Source organism: Felis catus, chromosome C2 (assembly GCF_018350175.1).
Source record: "Felis catus isolate Fca126 chromosome C2, F.catus_Fca126_mat1.0, whole genome shotgun sequence".
Classification (NCBI taxonomy): domain Eukaryota; kingdom Metazoa; phylum Chordata; class Mammalia; order Carnivora; family Felidae; genus Felis; species Felis catus.
The window spans coordinates 68,983,214-69,007,596 of record NC_058376.1 but is presented as its reverse complement, the minus strand read 5'-3'; the positions used below and the strand labels follow the sequence as shown (position 1 = coordinate 69,007,596).

General features: G+C 40.3%; 1 protein-coding gene across 2 annotated transcripts in view; it reads left to right on the top strand.

The window, feature by feature from the left end:
• Positions 1 to 250: 250 nt before the first annotated feature.
• The window catches only part of HACD2 (3-hydroxyacyl-CoA dehydratase 2), a 111,364-nt gene continuing 87,231 nt past the window's right edge, over positions 251 to 24,383 (top strand). The window contains exons 1-2 of one of the 2 annotated variants that reach the window (XR_006585105.1): positions 251 to 435; positions 3,103 to 3,220. Coding sequence is in view for 1 of the 2 variants with exons in the window: in XM_023260229.2 (XP_023115997.2) it covers positions 281 to 435; positions 3,103 to 3,220 (273 nt within the window). In the remaining variant the exon portion in view is untranslated. The remainder of the gene's footprint in view (positions 436 to 3,102; positions 3,221 to 24,383) is intronic. The other variant, XM_023260229.2, reaches the window with a different exon arrangement.

Here is a 24,383-nt window from a genome sequence, read left to right as displayed (position 1 = left end):
CCTAACCCAAAATGGCTCCAGAGGTTATAACCGGGAGCGCAAAAAGAGGCGGTGATTACGGTGATCAAAGATGGCGCTGGCGTCTGAAGGGAGGTGACGGGCGGGGGGGTGCCAGGAGTGTCTTTGCCCTCTTCCAAGATGGCGGCCGTCGTGGGCGCTGCCTCTGGCTCCGCCCCACGGTCTCGGCCCCGCCCCTCCCTCGTCCCTCCCTCCGCCTCCTCTCAGTGCCGAGTCCGGGCGGTGGTGTTCTCGCAGGGAGAGCGTGCTCGGGGCCCTTGACATGGCGGCCGCGGCGGCTACTGCAGCGACAAAGGGGAATGGGGGTGGGGGGGGACGGGCCGGAGCCGGCGAAGCTGGCGGCGCGCGGAAAAAGAAGGGCCCAGGGCCTCTGGCCACGGCGTACCTGGTCATCTACAATGTGGTGATGACGGCGGGGTGAGGCCAGGGCTCGGGGAGGCGGGGAGCGAGCCTGGCCGGGGAGGGGGCTCTGCGGCCGGCGGGGCCTCCGGGCCCCCGCGCAGCGCAGCCCGGGCGGTGGGTGTCTGGGTCCGGGCTCCGGGGCACTGTGGGCAGCCGAGCGCTGAGCCGGCCCGGGTGCCTGCCCGGAACTCCCGTCTGGGCGAGGGGCCGAGCAAGTTCTCAGGGACTGGGTGTGCCCGAGCTGGAGTTCCCGGGCACCAAGAGGGTACGGGTTTGAAAGCCGCCCTGAGGCTGGTCCCCAGGGCCTTGGAAGGACGGGTGGGCTGGCCAGGGGTCGGCCATCCTGCAGCGCGGAGGAGAGCTCTGGCGGCAAGTCACGAATGCGAGCCATTTCCCCCAAGGGGAGTGGAGGGAGCTGTGGCTGCAGAGTGACCATATATTTAGGCGGCTGTTTTCAAAATCCAGACTGAGCTTTAGTCTGAAACGTAGTGGAAAAGCGTTCAAAGTTTTTGACCAGTGACATGAGCAGAGCTGTGCTTTAGATGAGTTGAGACTTTTTAGGAGGGATTGGGGTAAGGAAGAAGGAATTGGGGAGGAGGGCAATAGACCCTCCAAACTGGTTTTACCTTCTCTTGTTTCTCCCTCATTTCAGCCCATCCCTTGCCTCAGCAGGTTTAGTTCTAGTTCTGACACTAACTAGCTATGTGACCTTGGATAAATCACTTTGCTTTTCTTGTCCTCTGTTTCTCATCTGTAAAACTAAAGAATTTGGGTTAGGTGGGCTCCAAGGTTCCTCCAATTCTTTGATCCCATAGTTTTGGTGAGGAAGATCACAGGATCAGACTATTTGTTGTTGTTGTTTTTTTAAGATTTTATTTTTAAGTGATCTGCACCCAACGTGGTGGGGCTCAAACTTAGAACCCTAAGATCAAGAGTCGCATGCTCTGCCAGCAGCCAGCCAGGCGCCCCTGTTACGTATTTTTAATTCGTATTCATTTATAAAAGATTTTCCCTAACATTTTATTATGAAAATACTTAAAGATGCAGAAAAGTTTAAAGAACTCTATGGTGAACATCTAGTTTTATTTATTTTTAAAATAGGTACTACATTGGCAGGTGTGTAATTCAAAATATTACCTAAGAGCATACAGTGAAACTCTTCCCTCTCACCCTTCATTTCCACCCAGATCCCCTCCCTGGAGGCAGCTAATTTTGTGATGCTTTCACATCTTCACATGCTGATACAAGCAAATATGTACACACACACACACACACACACACACACACACACACACACACACACTTTTTTAAAAATGCTAATGTCATGTTAGCATTTCAGCACTTTGCATTTTTCACCCAAATATATATAGAGAGAGGTTTGTGGACTTGATTGTTTTATTAGAAATGGCTGGTGTTGAAATGTAGTTTCAAAGAGATGGTGACTTGCTTGACTAGCTTGAGATCATGGAACTTGTTAGCCAGAGATCTATATCTAGAATCTATTTCTCTTGACTCACAGGCCAGTGAAGAAATACTACAGATGCAAGTTTTCTTTATCACAAATCGTCACAGAGTGACTTTTAAAAGAACATTCTGGAATATGTGTGTATTTATATCTATATGTAAATTCTTATCAGCAAGGGCATTAATGAAAGTATTGGACTGGAAAGAGATTTTAAGGTTGATTGGGGAAAAAGGAAAGAAGCCTTTATTCCTAGGTGATAGAGAGTAGGGAGTGGTGTCTTAAGCCAAGAAGAGAAATTGGGATTTTGAGAATAAAGTAGGCTTTTTTTTTTTTTTAGGCTGCTAATGTTGAGACAGTTACACCATTCAAGAATTCATTTCTTTTACAAATTCTTATTTGATGTCTTTGTATGATAGTTTCTGGAAATAACATAGATCATATATCCCACTGCCTGGTTGAGATTGTACATTATTTAGGTAAACCTATTGTTGCTTTCAAGGAGACATACCTTAATAATAAACGTCCATTTGTTTCATTATGGAGCTTAACAAAAAACTACAGGGCCTGAGAAATTCATTTTTGAGAAGGACACAACAGAAATGTAACATTCCCAGTGATAGGCCTAAGTGTTTCCCTGTTTTGTGTTTTGTATTGATCTGGATTAATTGATTTTGGGAAATTGAGCTAAAAATCCTTTTTTCTTTAAAAAACCCACCTTTTATTCTTATTTCATTTGCAATTTTAAAAGAATAGGGTATAGGTATGTTTCTGTAAGATACTTGTGACAATAGTTTAAAACCTCTTTTCTCCTCCCTATTATTATTACAGACCCTCTGACTGCACAGGCCATTTAAAATTTTCCTGTAACAGCTTTTTTTTTTCTCTTGTCTTAGACATTCTGGCACTTAATTTAGCTGCTCAAGGACCAATTTAGCTTATTCTCTTCATTTTGGCCTTGTTCTCAACAGGCAAGTTTGCCAGAAAGCTGAGCTCCAGATGGGTGAGGTGCCACTGTGCTTTTGCAGAGCACTCTTGGTTGGGTGTTGGTGGTGGTGCATTACAGCTTGGCATTTGAGGGCCATAGTTGATAAATCCAGGATGCTGATTCTTCAGGTCACCTTTAGCAGTATCTTTTGTTGCCAAATTTCAATTACCTCAGATCCCCACTTTTTTTTTCTCTCTCTCTAATGGCTCTTTTTTTTCCCTCTTTTTCACAGGTGGCTTGTTATAGCAGTTGGTCTGGTCAGAGCATACCTGGCTAAGGGTAGCTATCATAGCCTTTATTATTCCATTGAAAAGCCTTTGAAATTCTTCCAAACTGGAGCCTTATTGGAGGTAGGTACTCAGATTTGTTGTTGTTATTGGTTTCCATCGTGATAAAATAAGAAACACGCTACTGAATTATATTGAAGGAGCCATAACTCTGTTGGATTTCCTTTAAATTTGAGAACTTGCCTCATAGCATACTATAATGTTGATGACCAGATTTATCTTTGTGACATTCTGGATAAGGCAAAATCTCATTGAATTTATATTACCTGGAATATATTTTACATCCAACTTCTATTGGAAATCAAATGAAACAAGCTTGTAAGAGGATTGTTTTTAATTCTAGGGAAATCCTAGGGAAGTGTTAGCAAACTCAGATACTCTCAGCAGCCAGCTTATGATGGAAACAGTGAAGCTGGTAAGTGTAGGATGTTAGGAATGGTAGGTCTAAGAAACAGTAGAGCCTCTATAAATGCATCAAAAAATTGTTTTAAATAAATGTTCATTAATTTCCCTGTATGAAGAATAACACGTATCTAGTCCTGTCTCCTGTGTTCAGTATATGTTAGAGTTTTTGAGTGGCAAGTGACAAAAACTCAATGCAAACTATTCTGAGCAAAAAAGGAATTTACTGGCTTTATAGTTGATAAAAATAAAGGGTTAACTTACAGAATCAAAGGGACCAGCTCAGTTATGAGACCCCAGGATTGGATTGGACTTTGTCAGACTCTTTCCACCTCTCATCTGTGTTTATGTCTGTTTCTCTTTGAATGTTGGTCTAAGGCTCCCCTACTATAGACTGCCTTCTCCACATGGAGAAGTTCTAGGGAAGGGTTCTGGTTGACCTTACTTAGACCAGTCACTCTTGCCTGTGATGTGAGTTAGTTGATTAGCCAGATCTAGGATATAAGCCCATCCTTCTGGCCAAAGGGACTATAAGCTTTGTTAATGGAAAAGGAGGTATAGGGTAGCTTTGGGCGCATAGTTCATTACGGTTGCAACAAAGATCTGGTATTCCGTTTCATTTCACTTAGCCTCCAGGACAAGCCCATCATGTCATTTGGAAGGTTATTACCTTTCACCTCCAGGAAATGACATGCAACACCTTAAGCTCCCACCTTCACATTTGAAAGCAGAAAGTTGTTTTCATTTTTTTTCCCTCTCAGCAGAGGTTTCAATACTGTCCATATGTACATGTTTTAGGCAGATGGTATGGAAAAGTGAGCTTCCAGCTGTGAATCCAGTACCCGTATTGTAACTTTGCTTGTTTTACCAACTAACTCTGTGATTTTGAGCAAGTCATTTACTTCTTGTCCACAGCTTCTTCTCATTTGAAATAACTAGGTTAAAGTCGATTTCCAAAGCCCCTTCCTGCCCTAACAGTTTGAGTCTGAGGAAACTTCAGCAAATCCTTGTGTGGGCCATTTGTTAAACTTCGAGTTTTGAATTTTTTTGGAAAGAGCCAAAGTAAGTAGTACCTTGCCTCTCAGAGCTTTGGCCAGCACAATTCTCTCAAGCTGTAAAGAAGCAAGTTTGGAGCCAGGACCATGAGAAACTTGCCCCAGTGCTTGACACAGTACGCAGGTGTGCCCAATTAGAATATTTCATTAATTTAAAGGGGTTCTATCTCTGTAAGACTTTGTAATAATAGAGGTATAATTTTTAAAATTTCAGTATGTCTCAGGGAAGGTAGTGACATTAAATATGTTATACACAAAATCCACTCAGGAACCAAATCTTACATTTTGAAGGATTAGCTCATTTATCCCTATAGAATTTTGAACAGGGATTTAAGAAAACATTTTGGATTTTTGGTTTTATCTCTGTTATCCTCACTCAGAACCAATTAGATGACAAATCCTGGATTTAATTTTGGGAAAAGGATTCTGCAAAATGAAGTGAGGGCTCCCAGGAATAGCAGGGAATTAGCTGTGTAGTTGTCAGTCACGGCAGTAGACCCCTCAGCCTGGGGCAAGAGAGCAGGCTTATGAAAAGTGCGTTTCCTGAGTGGTCGGTGAAAGGCTATTTCATGTCTACTCCACCTGCATCCTAGAATATATTACGTGTGCACAGTGTTGTTGAAGTACAGATTAGTTATCCTCATGGGAATTATTAGTGTTTGACAATATATCTTTTTTGCAAGGGGAGAAAAGGAGAAAATGATCCCAGGGAGGTTGCTCATTTATACCTCTGTATGCTGAATGTCATTATAATTTTGTTTTATTGAAGGATAATTAGCATACAGTGTTAATAGTTTCAGGTGTGAAATATAGTGATTCAGCAGTTCTATACATTACTCAGTGCTTATCAAGATAAGTGTACTCTTAATCTCCTTTATCTGTTTCACCCGTCTCCCCCCAACCTCTGGCAACCACCAGTTTGTTCTCTATATTCAAGAGTCTGTTGGCGGTTTTTTTTTATTTCCTAATATCCTGTGTCTTTGACTTTTATTTTCCTCTGTCTCTTTTGCATTTTTTGCCTTATTTTAAATTATAATTCTAGTATATTAATACACAATGTTGTATTAGTTTCGGTGTACAATATAATAATTCAGCAATTCTGTGCATTACTTAGTGCTCATCGTGATAAGTATACTTTTAATACCCTTCACCTATTTCACCCTTCCCCCCACCCACCTTCCCTCTGGTAACTATCAGTTTGTTCTCTCTCATTAAGAGTCCGTTTTTTGGGTTGTCTTTTTTTTCTTTGCTTGTTTGTTTTGTTTCTTAAATCCCACATATGAGTGAAATCATATGGTACTTGTCTTTCTCTACCTGACTTACTTCACTTAGTGTAATACTCTCTAAAATCATCCATGTTGTTGCAGATGGCAAGATCTCTTTCTTTTTTATGGCTGAGTAATGTAATATACGTATATGTATATATATATATAATATATATAATATTATATGTATATATAATATTATATCATTGTATATGTATACTACTATAAATGAGGTTACTTGTATCTTTGCATGCTGAGTGTTAGTAGATTTTGTGGGAGTTTGCTTAAAAAGCAAATGGAGATTACTTGTTGTTTGCAACAAACTTCAAATTTTTTTAGGAAAATGTAACACAATGCTTTTCAAAAGATTTAAAAACATATGCCAGGCAAGTGCAAATGGGATGAAGTAGTATAATAAAGTAAACGATTTTGCTTCTGAGGAAATTAAATAATGTCTTGCAAAATGGGTGTATAGATATACTGAGTCAGTATAAGATAATGTATCTTTTTTATAAAATGAACACAAATCCTGATGTTTTTGCATGCTTGTTGGACAGTGTCTTGAGTGTATTTTATAGATACTTTTGCAAGTTATTCCACAGGTGATCATTTAAATAAGTGTGTGTTTGAGTTGCTGTAATGTATGCCACGGAGGTTGAGCCCTTACTAATAGAGAACTTAAAGTCTTGTTGGGTAGATGATTATATTAGGGCTCTTGGCTGGAGATTACAGAAACCTCCTTAACCAACTTGAACCGTAAGGGGACTTTTTTATAAGTTTGTAAGATGTCCTATGGAATCCAAGGACAAGGATGCACCCAGAGCCCTTCAGGGAACCCAGGGTTTCTTGCGGCACTCTTATGTCTGCTGTTCTCACTTTAATTGTCTCTGATTCTTTCTTCCCATCTTGCACACTAATTTTCTTGGTTTCTTAATCTACATGGCAAATAATGGTAATAGCCAAAAGCTTCTGAGACTATTGCTCCTGCAAACAAGGGAGCAACTAATTAGAAATAGAATCCTACCTGCTCCCAATTCCACATTCCCAGTGAAGGGCCTGAATTGTCCAGCTTGAATCAGGTTCTCATTCCTGGTCACCTGGTAGACAGGAGCAATTAGTCATATTAACCATACAGAAGTTGGAGGGAAGGGCTAATTTCTAGAAAAAGGGGTACTAGGTGGAAAGCCCAGTAAGTATTTACCAAGGCACTGAAACACAGTACAACCAAAATTACAACGTTTGAAATGATTTATAAATTGACAGAAGATGAAATATACTGATAATCTTGTGAGCCAAGAGGTCAGTGAATGAATATAGTGTGTCTTGAATTGAATCTTGAGTAATCCTGAGAGCTAATTAATGTATGTAGGAAAAATATATTTTAAAAATGTCATTCGTGGGTAAACAAATTTCCATACCATAAAATTAATGAATTGGTGATACATGTTATGACACAGACGAATCTTGAAAACATTATGCTATATGAAAGAAGCCAAACACAGAACAACACACATTATGTGATTCTATTTATATGAAATGTCCAGAGAGGCAAATCCATTGAGACAGAAAGTAGATTAGTGGTTGCCAGGGGCTGTGGGGAGGACAGAATAGGGAGTGACTGCTAATGGGTACAGGATTTCTTAAGGTGATGACAGTATTCTGGAATTAGTGGTGATGGTTGCACAACCTTGCAAATGTACTAAAAACTGCTGAATTGTACACTTTAAATGGTGAATTTTGTGGTATGTAAATTCTGCATCAATTTTTTAAAAATTCATCTATAATAAGCTGTGGGTAAATTTTCTTCTTCATTTCTGTTTTTGATCTGTGATATTCATTGATAAGGATAGACTGCCTTTCCAGCTTTGTTAGAGTTGAGTTAAAGGTTAGAATTTAGTAGATTGATGTTGTATTATGACAGTTTAAAATTATTTCTGAGAGAATTTGGATTCAGTTAACATAAGACTATAATTATAGCAAAGACACTTAAATACTCATGATTGGATATACTTCAGTGATTGGCAGTGTGATTCCAGTGGTTTAAGAATGGCTCTGCAAAGACATTAATTGTTGAGACTGAAATAGAACGTCATCAACATATGTACATCACTATATATATCACTTACCTACCACTGTCCAGCTGGGAATGCCTACTGGACCACAGGAATTCCTTTTCTTCCCATTCCCTTCCAGATCCTTCTATTGTTTGGAACCCCCTCACCTACAAAAAAAAAAAAAGAAAAGAAAGAAAACACCCCAGTCTCACTTGTGATCTTTTCTTAGAGTTTGTCTAGGGCTGAGTCTGCAGTGGCACAACTAGTTCCAGAGAAGCAGTGGAGGAGAGTGGACAGTTTTTGTTGTGTCTTCTTACCCTACTACCATCTTCCAAGCCCCATCTCTGTAATCTGTTCTGACTCATCGTGCTTCATCTTTCAACTGCCTTCAGACCCTTTAATGACATATTCAGGAAGCTGATTTTGATTATTTCTCTAAAATAAAGCAAAATGTTGGGGCGCCTGGGTGGCGCAGTCGGTTAAGCGTCCGACTTCAGCTCAGGTCACGATCTCACGGTCCATGAGTTCGAGCCCTGCGTCGGGCTCTGGGCTGGTGGCTCAGAGCCTGGAGCCTGCTTCCGATTCTGTGTCTCCCTCTCTCTCTGCCCCTCCCCCGTTCATGTTCTGTCTCTCTCTGTCTCAAAAATAAATAAAACGTTAAAAAAAAAAAAAAACTTTAAATAAAATAAAGCAAAATGTTAAGAACATGTAGTGTCCATAAGAAGAAGGGGGCTCCCAGCTTGTCTTCCTGCCAGTTTTTCTGTCTGTTTACCTCAAATGGTAGATGACTTTTTTTTTTTTAATGTTTACTTATTTATCTTTGAGAGGCAGAAAGAGAGCACGTGCATGCCTGGGAAGAGGGTCAGAGAGAGAAGAGAGAGAGAATCCCAAGCAGGCTCCATGCTGCTCATATTGTGATCCCACAAACGGGAGATCATGACCTCAGCTGAAATCAGGAGTTGGATGCTTGACCGACTGAGCCACCAGGCTCCCCTAGATGGCTTTTTTTCCCATAGGGATGCTTGGAGGTTACGTTCTGTGGCATTATTTTAAAAAAAAAAAAAATGTTTTTAATGTTTATTTATTTTTGAGAGAGAGAGAGAGGGAGACACAGAATCCGAAGTAGGCTCCAGGCTCTGAGCTGTCAGCACAAAGCCTGACATGGGGCTTGAACTCATGGAACCGTGAGATGGTGACCTGAGCCGAAGTTGGCCACTTAACCGATTGAGCCACCCAGGTGCCCACCCCTCTTTGGCATTATTAATATGGTAGTATTAATATGGTAGTATGCTTCAGGAACATCATTGGTTAAGTTTACTTTTGTGTACTTGTCTGGGGACATGACCACCATCTGTAATATTTTTCCTCCTCGTGAAAACATGCTAACTTCTCAAAAATAATAATTTAAAAAGGAAATTTTGAAACACAAGCTAAATGTACATTTTAGACTACCTTTATTCTGAAGACTTGTTTTGAGAAAACAGACCTATAAAAGAGACCTCTGAAATGCTCACAGAGCAGTCATAGTGGGGATATTTCTCACAGAGCAGTCATAGTGGGGATATTTCACAAAAACAAAAATGACAACAAACCTCAGACAAAGTAGCTTCAAAAACACTGAAAACCAGAGGTAAACTAGGGAACTTGGGTGTAATTAATGTCACAACGTTAGAAGGGAAGAGGGATCCTGTAGGAAACAGGAGCCCACCCACACAGGCCTTCCTGCTTGATGACTCAAGCAAATAGAAGAAAATTGATATGGCATTCAAACAGGTAAGACAGCTAATGGCTATAGAAAGGAATGGACAGAACATTTTTTTTAAGTGAACTAAAAATATAGGTGGTGTCAGTACAGGGCAGGAAGGAGGCCATAGTGCAGAGAAAGTAGGTGATACTAAAGATCAAGAAAAGGCAAGAATTCCCAGTTACAGGCTGAGATTAAATAGATTGCAGAGCAGAAGCCATTGAGAATGTTCAGAATTCACCATTTCGAATATAAAAAAGAACATTATAAAATATGTAGTGCCAAGCAGATCAGAAATACTACGTGTTGGTGGATTAGCTAACGTGTGAATGATTATCTGAACAATAGGAAAGCGAAATATATGAGAAAGTAGTGAAATTCAACAGACAAATAATAATGCAATAGAACTGATGTATCTGGATTGAGGGTATACAACTTGTTCAAAAAGTAAGGTTGGAACAACAACAATACAAAAGGTTGGAACATGTAACTCATAATCAGGAAAAATTCTAGAAAACTTTTCTGAAACTGAAAGACCAACTCAGTATGCTTATTGAGAGTATTTGGAGTTCCACATTGGAGCTGTTTTTCAAGAAAAAAAATCCTTTCCCTTTTTAGGCACCTATTTGTTAAATTTTTAAACCCAAAACAAAGATTAGCAATTTCCAGCAGAAAAGAGATCTTAAAATGTTACAGTTAAACAGCCTAAGGCCCTAGACTTTGAAGAATAAAAAAATTCACATGAAGCTAGGAGAAAGCATTAGGTTCCTGGGTAACCTTGCAATTTCCTACAGATGGAGACAATTTGAGAATACCTACAAAAAGGAATAAAACTTTGGAAAAGCCTTATCAAAGGATATTTAGCTCTTATGTAAATAAAATTAAGTCTTTAGAGTAGCAATGTTCTGAATCTGTGCAGTTTGATACAGCAGCCACTATCACATGTGGCTATTGAGCCCTTGAAATGGGGCTGATGGGACTGAGAAACTTGAGTTTTAAGTTTTATTTATTTTTAGTTTAAATTTCAATAGGCACATGTGGGTAGTGGCCACTCCACTGGAGAGCATAGCTTTAGAGCATGATCCGGATTGCAAGGTGTCCATTTGGCATTTGATAAGATAATTCATATCTGACCCAAGTAGAATGAAATAGGAAGGAGAGTAAAGAAGCAAAGGGAGACAGACTTAACAGTGTAAATTCTGTGTCACTCCAGAATTCAAATTCCTTATCATAAGGTGAAAATAATAAGAACAATTATTAGACTATGTTGATGTGTTTAGATTAGGAAAAATAGGAAAAAAGCAAATTGCAGGTAATGGGAGAGGTATGGAAGGGTATGTATGAAGCTGCTACTGGTGCTTATCCCCATGGAAGGGTGTGGTATTTGGGGGAGAATAAAAGGGAACTTCTCCTTTTTACTCTCTATACTTCAATGTGTGCTTATATATCACTTCCGTGACTCTTGAAATAAAAGGGAAGGTATAATAAACATAATATGTGGGACACTTGGGTAGCTCAGTCAGTTGAACATCTGACTCTTGATTTTGGCTCAGGTCATGACCCCAGCATCATGGGATTGAGCCCTACATGGGGCCCTGTGCTGAGCATGGAGCCTGCTTAAGGTTCCCTCTGCTCCTCTTCCCTGCTCACGCTCACTGTCTCTGTCTCAAAAATAAAAAAAATAAATAAAAATAAAAAATAAATGTAACACGTAATACAATATAATAGGAAACAAAAAGAGAAAAATAAGATTAAAACATTTTTTGAAAAAAGAAGAAAATAGGCAGCTTAGATAGATTACCTTGTGACTTAAAATGGTGTACAGAATTTTACATCTGCTGTTAAAAAAGAAAAAGGAAAGGGACGCCTGGGTGGGCTCAATTGATTGAGTGCCTGACTCTTGATTTCTGCTCAGGTCATGATCTCACGGTTGTTGGGCTTCAAGCTGGGGGTGGAGCCTGCTTAAGATTCTTTCTCTCTCTCTCTCCCTCTCCCCCTACTCTCAAAAAAAATAACAAAAAATAAAAAAGGAACAATAACAGTAAACCTACAAGATGACCAAGTATAGCACAAATGTATCATTTCTACTATTTATACAAATTGATTCATTAATTTTATCAAAATAAAAAGGTATAGTGATGGTTAACATTTTAAAAAACAAAATTCAGGGGCGCCTGGGTGGCGCAGTCGGTTAAGCGTCCGACTTCAGCCAGGTCACGATCTCGCGGTCCGTGCGTTCGAGCCCCGCGTCAGGCTCTGGGCTGATGGCTCGGAGTCTGGAGCGTGTTTCCGATTCTGTGTCTCCCTCTCTCTCTGCCCCTCCCCCGTTCATGCTCTGTTTCCCTCTGTCCCAAAAATAAATAAAAAACGTTGAAAAAAAAATTTAAAAAACAAAATTCAGCAACCTGTTGCCTATAAAAGACAAGCTTATTGAAGGACAAACCAGCCTGTCGTGACCAAGCATACAAGAAAAACAGGACCTCCCAGTTACAGCATAAGATAAAGTTGATAGCAGACCAGAAGCCAAAGGGAAACTGGCAGAGTTCACAGTTTGTCATGCAGGAGGAACATGGCAGACATGTTGGTGGAATTAGTTGATGGGTAAATGATTATCATAGAAAAGCTGGCAGAAATGTTACAGAAGTAAAATTAGAATTGTACTTAAGAAGTGTCACGGTATATGTAAAAGAACACTGGAGACAAGAAATTTGGGTACTGAGACTTTACCTTAAGTGTTTTCCCAGTTTTAAGTTCAGTGAGGCTTCAGCATTTCATTATCAGATTACAAAAATAAAACAGATTGGGTGCCTGGGTAGTCCAGTTGGTTGAGCATCTGACTTTGGCTTAAGTCATGCTCTTGCGATTCATGAGTTCGAGCTCCACTCCACTTTCGATTCTCTGTTCCCCTCTCACTTTCCGTCCCCTGCTTCCATGCTCTTAAAAAAAAAAAAAAGAAAGCAAGTAACGAATTGATAAATTATAGAGGTTAGTATAGTAAGAAAGGTAAAATTAAGTGACAAAGAGAAGATAAGGTAATTAAGGAAATTTCACCTGTTTTCTCCTTAAAAAATGACATAAAAGGATTTCGAAAACAAGTTTAGATTGGAGTCTTTCAGGGAGTCCAATAAATACCCCCTTTTTCTTATGTTCTGAACATTGGGAAATAACTCAAAGGAATTGAATAAGGATCCTAAAAACTTTATTAGCAATAAAGGCCTGATAGTAGCTGTAAGACAGGTAAACTTGTCTTACTGCATGTAGTGCATTTGTTTATTGTTGTAGTCAATTTTTGGCAAATTTCTAGTATTTGTAGTCAAGGATGTCCTATTTCAAACAGTGAAACGTGAACATACAATTGCTAAAATAAACATATACTGTAAGTGTATTAGAAAATCAATTCCCATAAGCAGATACTGAGGAATCTGAGAGTCTCCGGGTCTCCTGCTGCACCTGTTGATACCAGAAAGCATTTAGCTTTTGTAATACCCTATCAGGATCATGTAGATCTATTGGGAAGAATATGGATTTTATGATGGAGGCTGTGTGTTAGTGTGCAAGCTAAACAGATTTGCTAACTGAACTCCAGAATTAGATCACCACCCACCCTATCCTAGGCAGCAGCGGCCCCGGGTGGTGAGGAGTAAATAGAGAACTTGAAGTTCTTTGTGAAAACCCCAGGGTAGAGCTGAGTCGAGTATTCCCCACCTATTCTTCCCAAATTTACTGCTCAGATGAGTCATTCTTCCTTTCCTGGGGTGAAGTGATTAGCAGGTGAAGAGACACCAGAAATACTTGGGGAGATAACCCTTCTCATAGAAGTCAGAAGAGATGAAAAGGTGTTTCCCTCTAATCATAAGTTGTATATATTCATTTTAGAAAAAAAAACAGATAAGCATAAAGAAGAAGAAAATGGATGGAATCAATGTTTTAAGAAAATGGAATCATACATACATATGGTATGATGATTTTCAAAACTAACCAGATACTGGTAAACATAACTCAGATTAGTTCTGGACCTCTCCACAGTAACATGAATGTGGTAGACATTTCTTGGGGAGCTGCCCAGCTCAGATTTTGTCCTCACTGGAAATTCTCCCAGTTCTATGGCTATACCTCTGTTTCTTGATAGCAATGAAATCTCTACTGCCTCTCAGGCCATGACTGGCTGATCCAGGGGTATACACCTGGCCCACACTACACTCACCAGATTTTTCTTCTCCCAAGAATTTGGAATTTTGAGTTGAAAGATATTGGGGCCCACTGTAGCCTAGTCACATTAAATCTATGAGCTACAGCTGAGGTCTCCAAAGGTGCCTCAGTTCTGATTCCTCTTGAGATTTGCTAAACTTTATTGTGAGCAAATTTTGATTGCCATAGTCAGAAGAGTTGTGACTAGATGTTTTACAACACCTGAGGGAGTCCAACTCAGTAAAGATTTGTCTTGCATCTATCCTGACTTTTGTATATCCCCCAGGCTAACCACTCTGTAAATATAAATTGATAGTTTTGTAGTACATGTTGATACTAAAATATCCTCATGAGAAATTAAGCAAAAAGCTTATTAAGTTAGAAGAAGGTCGTTGTCTTAATTTTCTATTGCTGCTTCAAAGTCCAGATCTCATGGGCACCTGGGTGGCTCAGTTAGTTAAATGTCTGTCTTTGGCTCAGGTCATGATCTCCCGGTTTATGAGTTTGAGCCCCACATCAAGCTCTCTGCTGTTAACGCAGAGCCTGCTTCGGATCCTCTGCCTCCCTCTCTCTCTCTGTCCCTCCTCGTTCTCTCTCTCTCTCTTTCAAAAATAAACATTTAAAAAATAAAGAAAGATCTCATAAACTTAGCAGCTTGCTTTTAAAATAACACTCATTTATTAACTCATGGTTCTGTAAGTCAAAAGCTGGACTTGGCTGGGTTGTCCACACAGAGTCTCATAAGACTTAAATTAAGGTGTAGGTCAGGCTGGCCCTAATCTCTGGGCTCTAGGGAAGAATCTGCTAATAAGCTCATTCAGCTTGTTGGCAGAATCCAGTTCTTGTGGTTGAAGGTCTGACATCCCGCTTCCCTTGCTGTCAGCTGGAGGTCACTTCCTGCTTCTGCCACCAGCTTTGCTTTTAAAGGGCTCACTTTGTTGGATCAGGTCTATCCATATAATCTCCATATTTTAGAATCAATGGATTTGGGACTTAATTACATTTGTAAAAGTACCTAGATTAGTGTTTGGATAACCACCAAATAGGAATCATGGGGAATCATCTTTAGAATTTTGCCTACCACAGTTGATATAAAAAGTGAACCTGAGTGAAATAAAGCTATCATCACAAAATAATTGAGTAATTTGTTCACTCTGCCCATTGTACTCCGTAAGTATTAACACCATTTCCAACTTGCTTATTTAGTTGAAAAGGATTTCAGTGCGATAGTGTTGTTATTGCAAAAGCAATGAAATAGACTGAAATGATGTAACAGGGGATTTGAGATTCCTGTTCAGACTTCAGTTATTAAGTTAGTGAAGGTACATGAAATACAGGGATCTCCTTGGATTTTTAAAATATAACTATTTTAATATTTCTTATTAATTGTCTTCTGGGGATTATAGTTTTTCAGTTTTATCCTCAAAGTATCCAATCTGTTACACAATTACTTTATTGCCTTTTGCATTATTGGTTAATTTGTTTTTATCTAATCCATCTCTGCCTTGTTGCACCATTCAAAGAATGTGGACATAAGGATAGGCTTTCTGTGATACTTTCTTCCTACCTTATCTCATGACATAACCTAGAGGATTATTTTGACACCACACTTACAAATGAATAAGACCTGGCTCATTTGTGATGATACTGTACTTTCTTTTTTTTTCTTTTGATGTTTTTACTTTGGCTGTTATTTTTCTTGGTGAATATTCTAACTTCAGTTAAGATTACTTCTCTATGTCCATTACTATATTAATACTATTTTTTATTCTATTGTTGGTCTGTATCTCTGCTTTTTTATTGTTCTGTGCTAGTTCAAAGTGCTTTCTGATATTATTTTTATTTTATTTTTTAAACACTTATTTATTTTGAGAGATAGAGAGAGACTGAGCATGAGCCAGGGAGGGGCAGAGAGAGAGGTAGACACAGAATCCAAAGCAGGCTCCACTCTGAGCCATCAGCACAGAGCCCAACGTGGGGCTTGAACCCATGAACTGGGAGATTATGACCTGAGCCAAAGTCAGATGCTTAACTGACTGAGCCGCCCAGGCGTCCCTGATATTCTTATTTTTAAATCCAAACTTATTTATCATAAATTCTCACATACATCTGACTGCTTCATTATGTACCCAAACATTTGTATACTGAAATACATTTTTTAAAAAGTAAATTACTTTCTATTTCGTCTTTGCATTTCAGTTAGAACATCGTACTTTTTAAAAATGTTTGGGTGGATAAATGATATCATCTGTGAATTTCATTTCAGGATAGAAGAGGTATTATAAAATATATGTGATTAAAAAGGGGAGATAGAGTCTACTAGGACTAAGACTTGCTATTCTGTCACACAAAGAAAACGTGATAGCCCTTAAGCACTCTACAGTTGATGCTTACACAACACAGAGGTTGGGGCACCAACCTCCTATGCAGTTGAAAATCCATGTATAACTTTTGACTCCCCAAAAACTTAACTCCTAATAGCCTACTATTGGCCAGAAGCTTTACCAATAACATAAACAGTTGATAAATTATAAGGAAGAGAAAATGCAGTTATTGTACAGTACATTAGTAGAGTGAGGCACCACACCTCTCCTCATCCCCACCCAAAGTTAGCAAAGCTGGATCCTGGAGTCATACCCGGTCTGTGCTCCTCTTCCCAGGAATGTAGGAAACCTCATTCTAAGCACAGTTCAGGGGAAGTCAGAACTGGCAAAGGCAGAGCACTTTTAGACCTTCTCTGTAGGTCACTTGCTTCACCTGACCCCCCTTTACATAGTTCTAATACAGTTTCTGCTTGTGGGAAATGCTGGCAAGCCAAGAGAGGCCAGTTCCCCTTGGGTATTGGTTCCCAGCCTTAGAGAGTTTTCAGCACCGTGGACAGCGCCCCCTCCCTGCTTTTTCTCTCTGCAACCTAGGTTTCTGCCTGATGCTATCCTGCACCCAGAGTTCTTCTGGAACTCCAGGTTATCATTCTGTGGTCCTTGGACCACTCTGGCCAGTGACTGGCCCTGCCATTTTGTTGAGAATCCCTCCCCAGAGCTGGTTCCTTAGCGTCTCTCAGTTGAAGACTTCAATGAACCCAGCTTCCCCAACGTGGGTGGTATGGTAAGGAGTGCCAGGAGCAGGCAAGAGCCCTACTGTCCCAGCTTTCTCCATATGTTTCTTCCACCTTCTCTTCACTTGTAAATATTTGGCAACCTCTATCTTTTTAATCACTATATAAAATATGTGTTTATTGAAAAAAATCTGAGTGTAAGTGGACCCATGCAGTTCAAACTATTGTTGTGTAAGGATCAACTGTATATCCTTTGCTGTAATGTCCAATTGTTAATCAGCTGCCTGGATGGGTGCCTTACCACATACGTGGATAGGTTTTCTATTTGTGCACTGTCATTTGTCTTGTCTCAGCATGCTCTTTATTCATGTCTTTCATTCCTCATTTAAATCTATAGACATCTTAGTTCTCCTCAACTTTGCAGCAGGAGGTCCAGTTTATCTTGTCATATTCACACATTTGAGATTCTTAGCAGTGTTTTCTTTTGAAAAAGATTATAAGATTTGCAGTGTAATAATGCTTTTCTTGTCAATTATCAACAAATTTGTGAAGCTTGATTTTTTTTTCCAGTTTTATTTTTTTTATTTTATTTTTTTTTATTTTTATATGAAATTTATTGACAAATTGGTTTCCATACAACACCCAGTGCTCATCCCAAAAGGTGCCCTCCTCAGTACCCATCACCCACCCTCTCCTCCCTCCCACCCCCCATCAACCCTCAGTTTGTTCTCAGTTTTTAAGAGTCTCTTATGCTTTGGCTCTCTCCCACTCTAACCTGTTTTTTTTTTTTTCCTTCCCCTCCCCCATGGGTTCCTGTTAAGTTTCTCAGGGTCCACATAAGAGTGAAACCATATGGTATCTGTCTTTCTCTGTATGGCTTATTTCACTTAGCATCACACTCTCCAGTTCCATCCACGTTGCTACAAAAGGCCATATTTCATTTTTTCTCATTGCCACGTAATATTCCATTGTGTATATAAACCACAATTTCTTTATCCATTCATCAGTTGATGGACATTTAGGCTCTTTCCATAATTTGGCTATTGTTGAGAGTGCTGCTATGAACATTGGGGTACAAGTGGCCCTATGCATCAGTACTCGTGTATCCCTTGGATAAATTCCTAGCAGTGCTATTGCTGGGTCGTAGGGTAGGTCTATTTTTAATTTTCTGAGGAACCTCCACACTGCTTTCCAGAGCGGCTGCACCAATTTGCATTCCCACCAACAGTGCAAGAGGGTTCCCGTTTCTCCACATCCTCTCCAGCATCTATAGTCTCCTGATTTGTTCATTTTGGCCACTCTGACGGGCGTGAGGTGATACCTGAGTGTGGTTTTGATTTGTATTTCCCTGATAAGGAGCGACGCTGAACATCTTTTCATGTGCCTGTTGGCCATCCGGATGTCTTCTTTAGAGAAGTGTCTATTCATGTTTTCTGCCCATTTCTCCACTGGGTTATTTGTTTTTCGGGTGTGGAGTTTGGTGAGCTCTTTATAGATTTTGGATACTAGCCCTTTGTCCGATATGTCATTTGCGAATATCTTTTCCCATTCCGTTGGTTGCCTTTTAGTTTTGTTGGTTGTTTCCTTTGCTGTGCAGAAGCTTTTTATCTTCATAAGGTCCCAGTAATTCACTTTTGCTTTTAATTCCCTTGCCTTTGGGGATGTGTCGAGTAAGAGATTGCTATGGCTGAGGTCAGAGAGGTCTTTTCCTGCTTTCTCCTCTAAGGTTTTGATGGTTTCCTGTCTCACATTTAGGTCCTTTATCCATTTTGAGTTTATTTTTGTGAATGGTGTGAGAAAGTGGTCTAGTTTCAACCTTCTGCATGTTGCTGTCCAGTTCTCCCAGCACCATTTGTTAAAGAGGCTGTCTTTTTTCCATTGGATGTTCTTTCCTGCTTTGTCAAAGATGAGTTGGCCATACGTTTGTGGGTCTAGTTCTGGGGTTTCTATTCTATTCCATTGGTCTATGTGTCTGTTTTTGTGCCAATACCATGCTGTCTTGATGATGACAGCTTTGTAGTAGAGGCTAAAGTCTGGGATTGTGATGCCTCCTGCTTTGGTCTTCTTCTTCAAAATTCCTTTGGCTATTCGGGGCCTTTTGTGGTTCCATATGAATTTTAGGATTGCTTGTTCTAGTTTCGAGAAGAATGCTGGTGCAATTTTGATTGGGATTGCATTGAATGTGTAGATAGCTTTGGGTAGTATTGACATTTTGACAATATTTATTCTTCCAATCCATGAGCAGGGAATGTCTTTCCATTTCTTTAAATCTTCTTCAATTTCCTTCATAAGCTTTCTATAGTTTTCAGCATACAGATCCTTTACATCTTTGGTTAGATTTATTCCTAGGTATTTTATGCTTCTTGGTGCAATTGTGAATGGGATCAGTTTCTTTATTTGTCTTTCTGTTGCTTCATTGTTAATGTATAAGAATGCAACTGATTTCTGTACATTGATTTTGTATCCTGCAACGTTGCTGAATTCCTGTATCAGTTCTAGTAGACTTTTGGTGGAGTCTATCGGATTTTCCATGTATAATATCATGTCATCTGCAAAAAGCGAAAGCTTGACTTCATCTTTGCCAATTTTGATGCCTTTGATTTCCTTTTGTTGTCTGATTGCTGATGCTAGAACTTCCAGCACTATGTTAAACAGCAGCGGTGAGAGTGGGCATCCTTGTCGTGTTCCTGATCTCAGGGAAAAAGCTCTCAGTTTTTCCCCATTGAGGATGATGTTAGCTGTGGGCTTTTCATAAATGGCTTTTATGATCTTTAAGTATGTTCCTTCTATCCCGACTTTCTCAAGGGTTTTTATTAAGAAAGGGTGCTGGATTTTGTCAAAGGCCTTTTCTGCATCGATTGACAGGATCATATGGTTCTTCTCTTTTTTTTTGTTAATGTGATGTATCACGTTGATTGATTTGCGAATGTTGAACCAGCCCTGCATCCCAGGAATGAATCCCACTTGATCATGGTGAATAATTCTTTTTATATGCCGTTGAATTCGATTTGCTAGTATCTTATTGAGAATTTTTGCATCCATATTCATCAGGGATATTGGCCTGTAGTTCTCTTTTTTGACTGGGTCTCTGTCTGGTTTAGGAATCAAAGTAATACTGGCTTCATAGAATGAGTCTGGAAGTTTTCCTTCCCTTTCTATTTCTTGGAATAGCTTGAGAAGGATAGGTATTATCTCTGCTTTAAACGTCTGGTAGAACTCCCCTGGGAAGCCATCTGGTCCTGGACTCTTATTTGTTGGGAGATTTTTGATAACCGATTCAATTTCTTCGCTGATTATGGGTCTGTTCAAGCTTTCTATTTCCTCCTGATTGAGTTTTGGAAGAGTGTGGGTGTTCAGGAATTTGTCCATTTCTTCCAGGTTGTCCAATTTGTTGGCATATAATTTTTCATAGTATTCCCTGATAATTGTTTGTATCTCTGAGGGATTGGTTGTAATAATTCCATTTTCATTCATAATTTTATCTATTTGGGTCATTTCCCTTTTCTTTTTGAGAAGCCTGGCTAGAGGTTTGTCAATTTTGTTTATTTTTTCAAAAAACCAACTCTTGGTTTCGTTGATCTGCTCTACAGTTTTTTTAGATTCTATATTGTTTATTTCTGCTCTGACCTTTATGATTTCTCTTCTTCTGCTGGGTTTAGGCTGCCTTTGTTGTTCTGCTTCTAGTTCCTTTAGGTGTGCTGTTAGATTTTGTATTTGGGATTTTTCTTGTTTCTTGAGATAGGCCTGGATTGCAATGTATTTTCCTCTCAGGACTGCCTTCGCTGCGTCCCAAAGCGTTTGGATTGTTGTATTTTCATTTTCGTTTGTTTCCATATATTTTTTAATTTCTTAATTGCCTGGTTGACCCACTCATTCGTTAGTAGGGTGTTCTTTAACCTCCATGCTTTTGGAGGTTTTCCAGACTTTTTCCTGTGGTTGATTTCAAGCTTCGTAGCATTGTGGTCTGAAAGTATGCATGGTATAATTTCAATTCTTGTAAACTTATGAAGGGCTGTTTTGTGACCCAGTATATGATCTATCTTGGAGAATGTTCCATGTGCACTCGAGAAGAAAGTATATTCTGTTGCTTTGGGATGCAGAGTTCTAAATATATCTGTCAAGTCCATCTGATCCAATGTCTCATTCAGGGCCCTTGTTTCTTTATTGACCGTGTGTCTAGATGATCTGTCCATTTCTGTAAGTGGGGTGTTAAAGTCCCCTGCAATTACCACATTCTTATCAATAAGGTTGCTTATGTTTATGAGTAATTGTTTTATATATTTGGGGGCTCCGGTATTCGGCGCATAGACATTTATAATTGTTAGCTCTTCCTGATGGATAGACCCTGTAACTATTATATAATGTCCTTCTTCATCTCTTGTTACAGCCTTTAATTTAAAGTCTAGTTTGTCTGATATAAGTATGGCTACTCCAGCTTTCTTTTGGCTTCCAGTAGCATGATAAATAGTTCTCCATCCCCTCACTCTCAATCTAAAGGTGTCCTCAGGTCTAAAATGAGTCTCTTGTAGACAGCAAATAGATGGGTCTTGTTTTTTTATCCATTCTGATACCCTATGTCTTTTGGTTGGCGCATTTAATCCATTTACATTCAGTGTTATTATAGAAAGATATGGGTTTAGAGTCATTGTGATGTCTGTATGTTTTATGGTTGTAGTGATGTCTCTGGGACTTTGTCTCACAGGGTCCCCCTTAGGATCTCTTGTAGGGCTGGTTTAGTGGTGACAAATTCCTTCAGTTTTTGTTTGTTTGGGAAGACCTTTATCTCTCCTTCTATTCTAAATGACAGACTTGCTGGATAAAGGATTCTCAGCTGCATATTTTTTCTGTCTAGCACCCTGAAAATCTCGTGCCAATTCTTTCTGGCCTGCCAAGTTTCAAAAGAGAGATCAGTCACGAGTCTTATAGGTCTCCCTTTATATGTGAGGGCACGTTTACCCCTTGCTGCTTTCAGAATTTTCTCTTTATCCTTGTATTTTGCCAGTTTCACTATGATATGTCGTGCAGAAGATCGATTCAAGTTACGTCTGAAGGGAGTTCTCTGTGCCTCTTGGATTTCAATGCCTTTTTCCTTCCCCAGTTCAGGGAAGTTCTCAGCTATTATTTCTTCAAGTACCCCTTCAGCACCTTTCCCTCTCTCTTCCTCCTCTGGGATACCAATTATGCGTATATTATTTCTTTTTAGTGTATCACTTAGTTCTCTAATTTTCCCCTCATACTCCTGGATTTTTTTTATCTCTCTTTTTCTCAGTTTCCTCTTTTTCCATAACTTTATCTTCTAGTTCACCTATTCTCTCCTCTGCCTCTTCAAGCCGAGCTGTGGTGGTTTCCATTTTGTTATGCATTTCATTTAAAGCATTTTTCAGCTCCTCGTGACTGTTCCTTAGTCCCTTGATCTCTGTAGCAAGAGATTCTCTGCTGTCCTGTATACTGTTTTCAAGCCCAGCGATTAATTTTATGACTATTATTCTAAATTCACTTTCTGTTATATTATTTAAATCCTTTTTGATTAGCTCATTAGCTGTTGTTATTTCATGGAGATTCTTCTGAGGGGAATTCTTCCGCTTGGTCATTTTGGATAGTCCCTGGTGTGGTGAGGACCTGCAGGGCACTTCCCCTGTGCTGTGGTGTATAACTGGAGTTGGTGGGCGGGGCCGCACTCAGACCTGATGTCTGCCCCCAGCCCACAGCTGGGGCCACAGTCAGACTGGTGTGTGCCTTCTCTTCCCCTCTCCTAGGGGCGGGATTCACTGTGGGGTGGTGTGGCCCGTCTGGGCTACTTGCACACTGCCAGGCTTGTGATGCTGGGGATCTGGCGTATTAGCTGGGGTGGGTAGGCAAGGTGCACGGGGGCAGGAGGGGCAGGCTTAGATCGCTTCTCCTTAGGTGATCCACTTCAGGAGGGGCCCTGTGGCAGCGGGAGGGAGTCAGATCCGCTGCCGGAGGTTTGGCTCCGCAGAAGCACAGAGTTGGGTGTTTGCGCGGAGCGAGCAAGTGTCCTGGCAGGAACTGGTTCTCTTTGGGATTTTGGCTGGGGGATGGGCGGGGGAGATGGCGCTGGCGAGCGCCTTTGTTCCCCACCAAACTGAGCTCTGTTGTCAGGGGGCTCAGCAGCTCTCCCTCCCTTTGTCCTCCAGCCTTCCCGCTTTCCGAGCAGAGCTGTTAACTTATGACCTCCCAGACGCTAAGTCGCGCTTGTTGTGGGAACACAGTCCGTCAGGCCCCTCCGCTTTTGCAAGCCAGACTCGGGGGCTCTGCTTGGCCGGCGAGCCGCCCCTCCGCCCCGGCTCCCTCCCGTCAGTCCGTGGAGCGCGCACTGCCTGGCCGCCCTTCCTACCCTCTTCCGTGGGCCTCTCGCCTGCATTTGGCTCCGGCGACTCCGTTCTGCTAATCCTCTGGCGGTTTTCTGGGTTATTTAGAGGGGTGTAGGTGGAATCTAAGTGATCAGCAGGACGCGCGGTGAGCCCAGCGTCCTCCTAAGCCGCCATCTTGCCGCTTCTCTCCAAGCTTGATTTTTTTTTAATCCAAGCCTCCTTCACTCCCCCCCACCCCAATTTAGTGAAATAACAGTTTTGGAGTATATGGTCTTATATTTTAGATGAGCTAAGTCTTGTCAAGTTATAACTTCAGCAGATATCTTCTAACTAATGTGCAATAAAATAATATGATAGAAAAATCAGTAGAGTAGAAATAGAGCCTAGATTCTGGACCCTGGATACTACTTTGGGCAATTTGAACAGCTTTTCTTAGCCTTGATTTTCTCATCTGTAAGTAGAGATAACTGTCCTGACTATCTGCCAGGGTTGTTGTTAGGACCAAATAATAAACTGCTACAGAAATGTGAATTCTAAAGTGTACTACAATAGCTGATAGGTCTTATCATCCAGAAAAGCTTTGATCATTAAATAATATTATGGATGGGTGCAGATTACATTTTTATTATATAAGTTTCAGGTATACAGCTTTACAATTCAATATCTGTATACACTACAAAGTGGTCACCATGAGTCTAGTTCCCAACCATACCGTTGACCCCCTTCACCCCTTTCACCCACCCCGTAGCCCCCTTTCCCTCTGGTAACCATTAGTCTGTTCTCTGTGAGTTGTTTTTGTTTTATTTTGTTCACTTGTTTTGTTGTTTTTTACATATGAGTGAAATCATATGATATTTGTCTTTCTCTATCTGACTTATTTTGTTGAGCATAATGCCCTCAAGGTCTATCCATGTTGTAGCAAATGGCAAGATTCATTCTTTTCTATGGCTGAGTAGTATGCCATTTTATAAATATGCCACATCTTCTTTATCCATTCAGCTGTTAATGGACACTTAGGTTGTTTTCATATCTTGGCTATTATAAATAATGCTACAGTGAACATAGGGGTGCATGTATCTTTTTGAATTAGTGTTTTTGTATTTGCATAAATATGAAGTAGAATAGATGGGT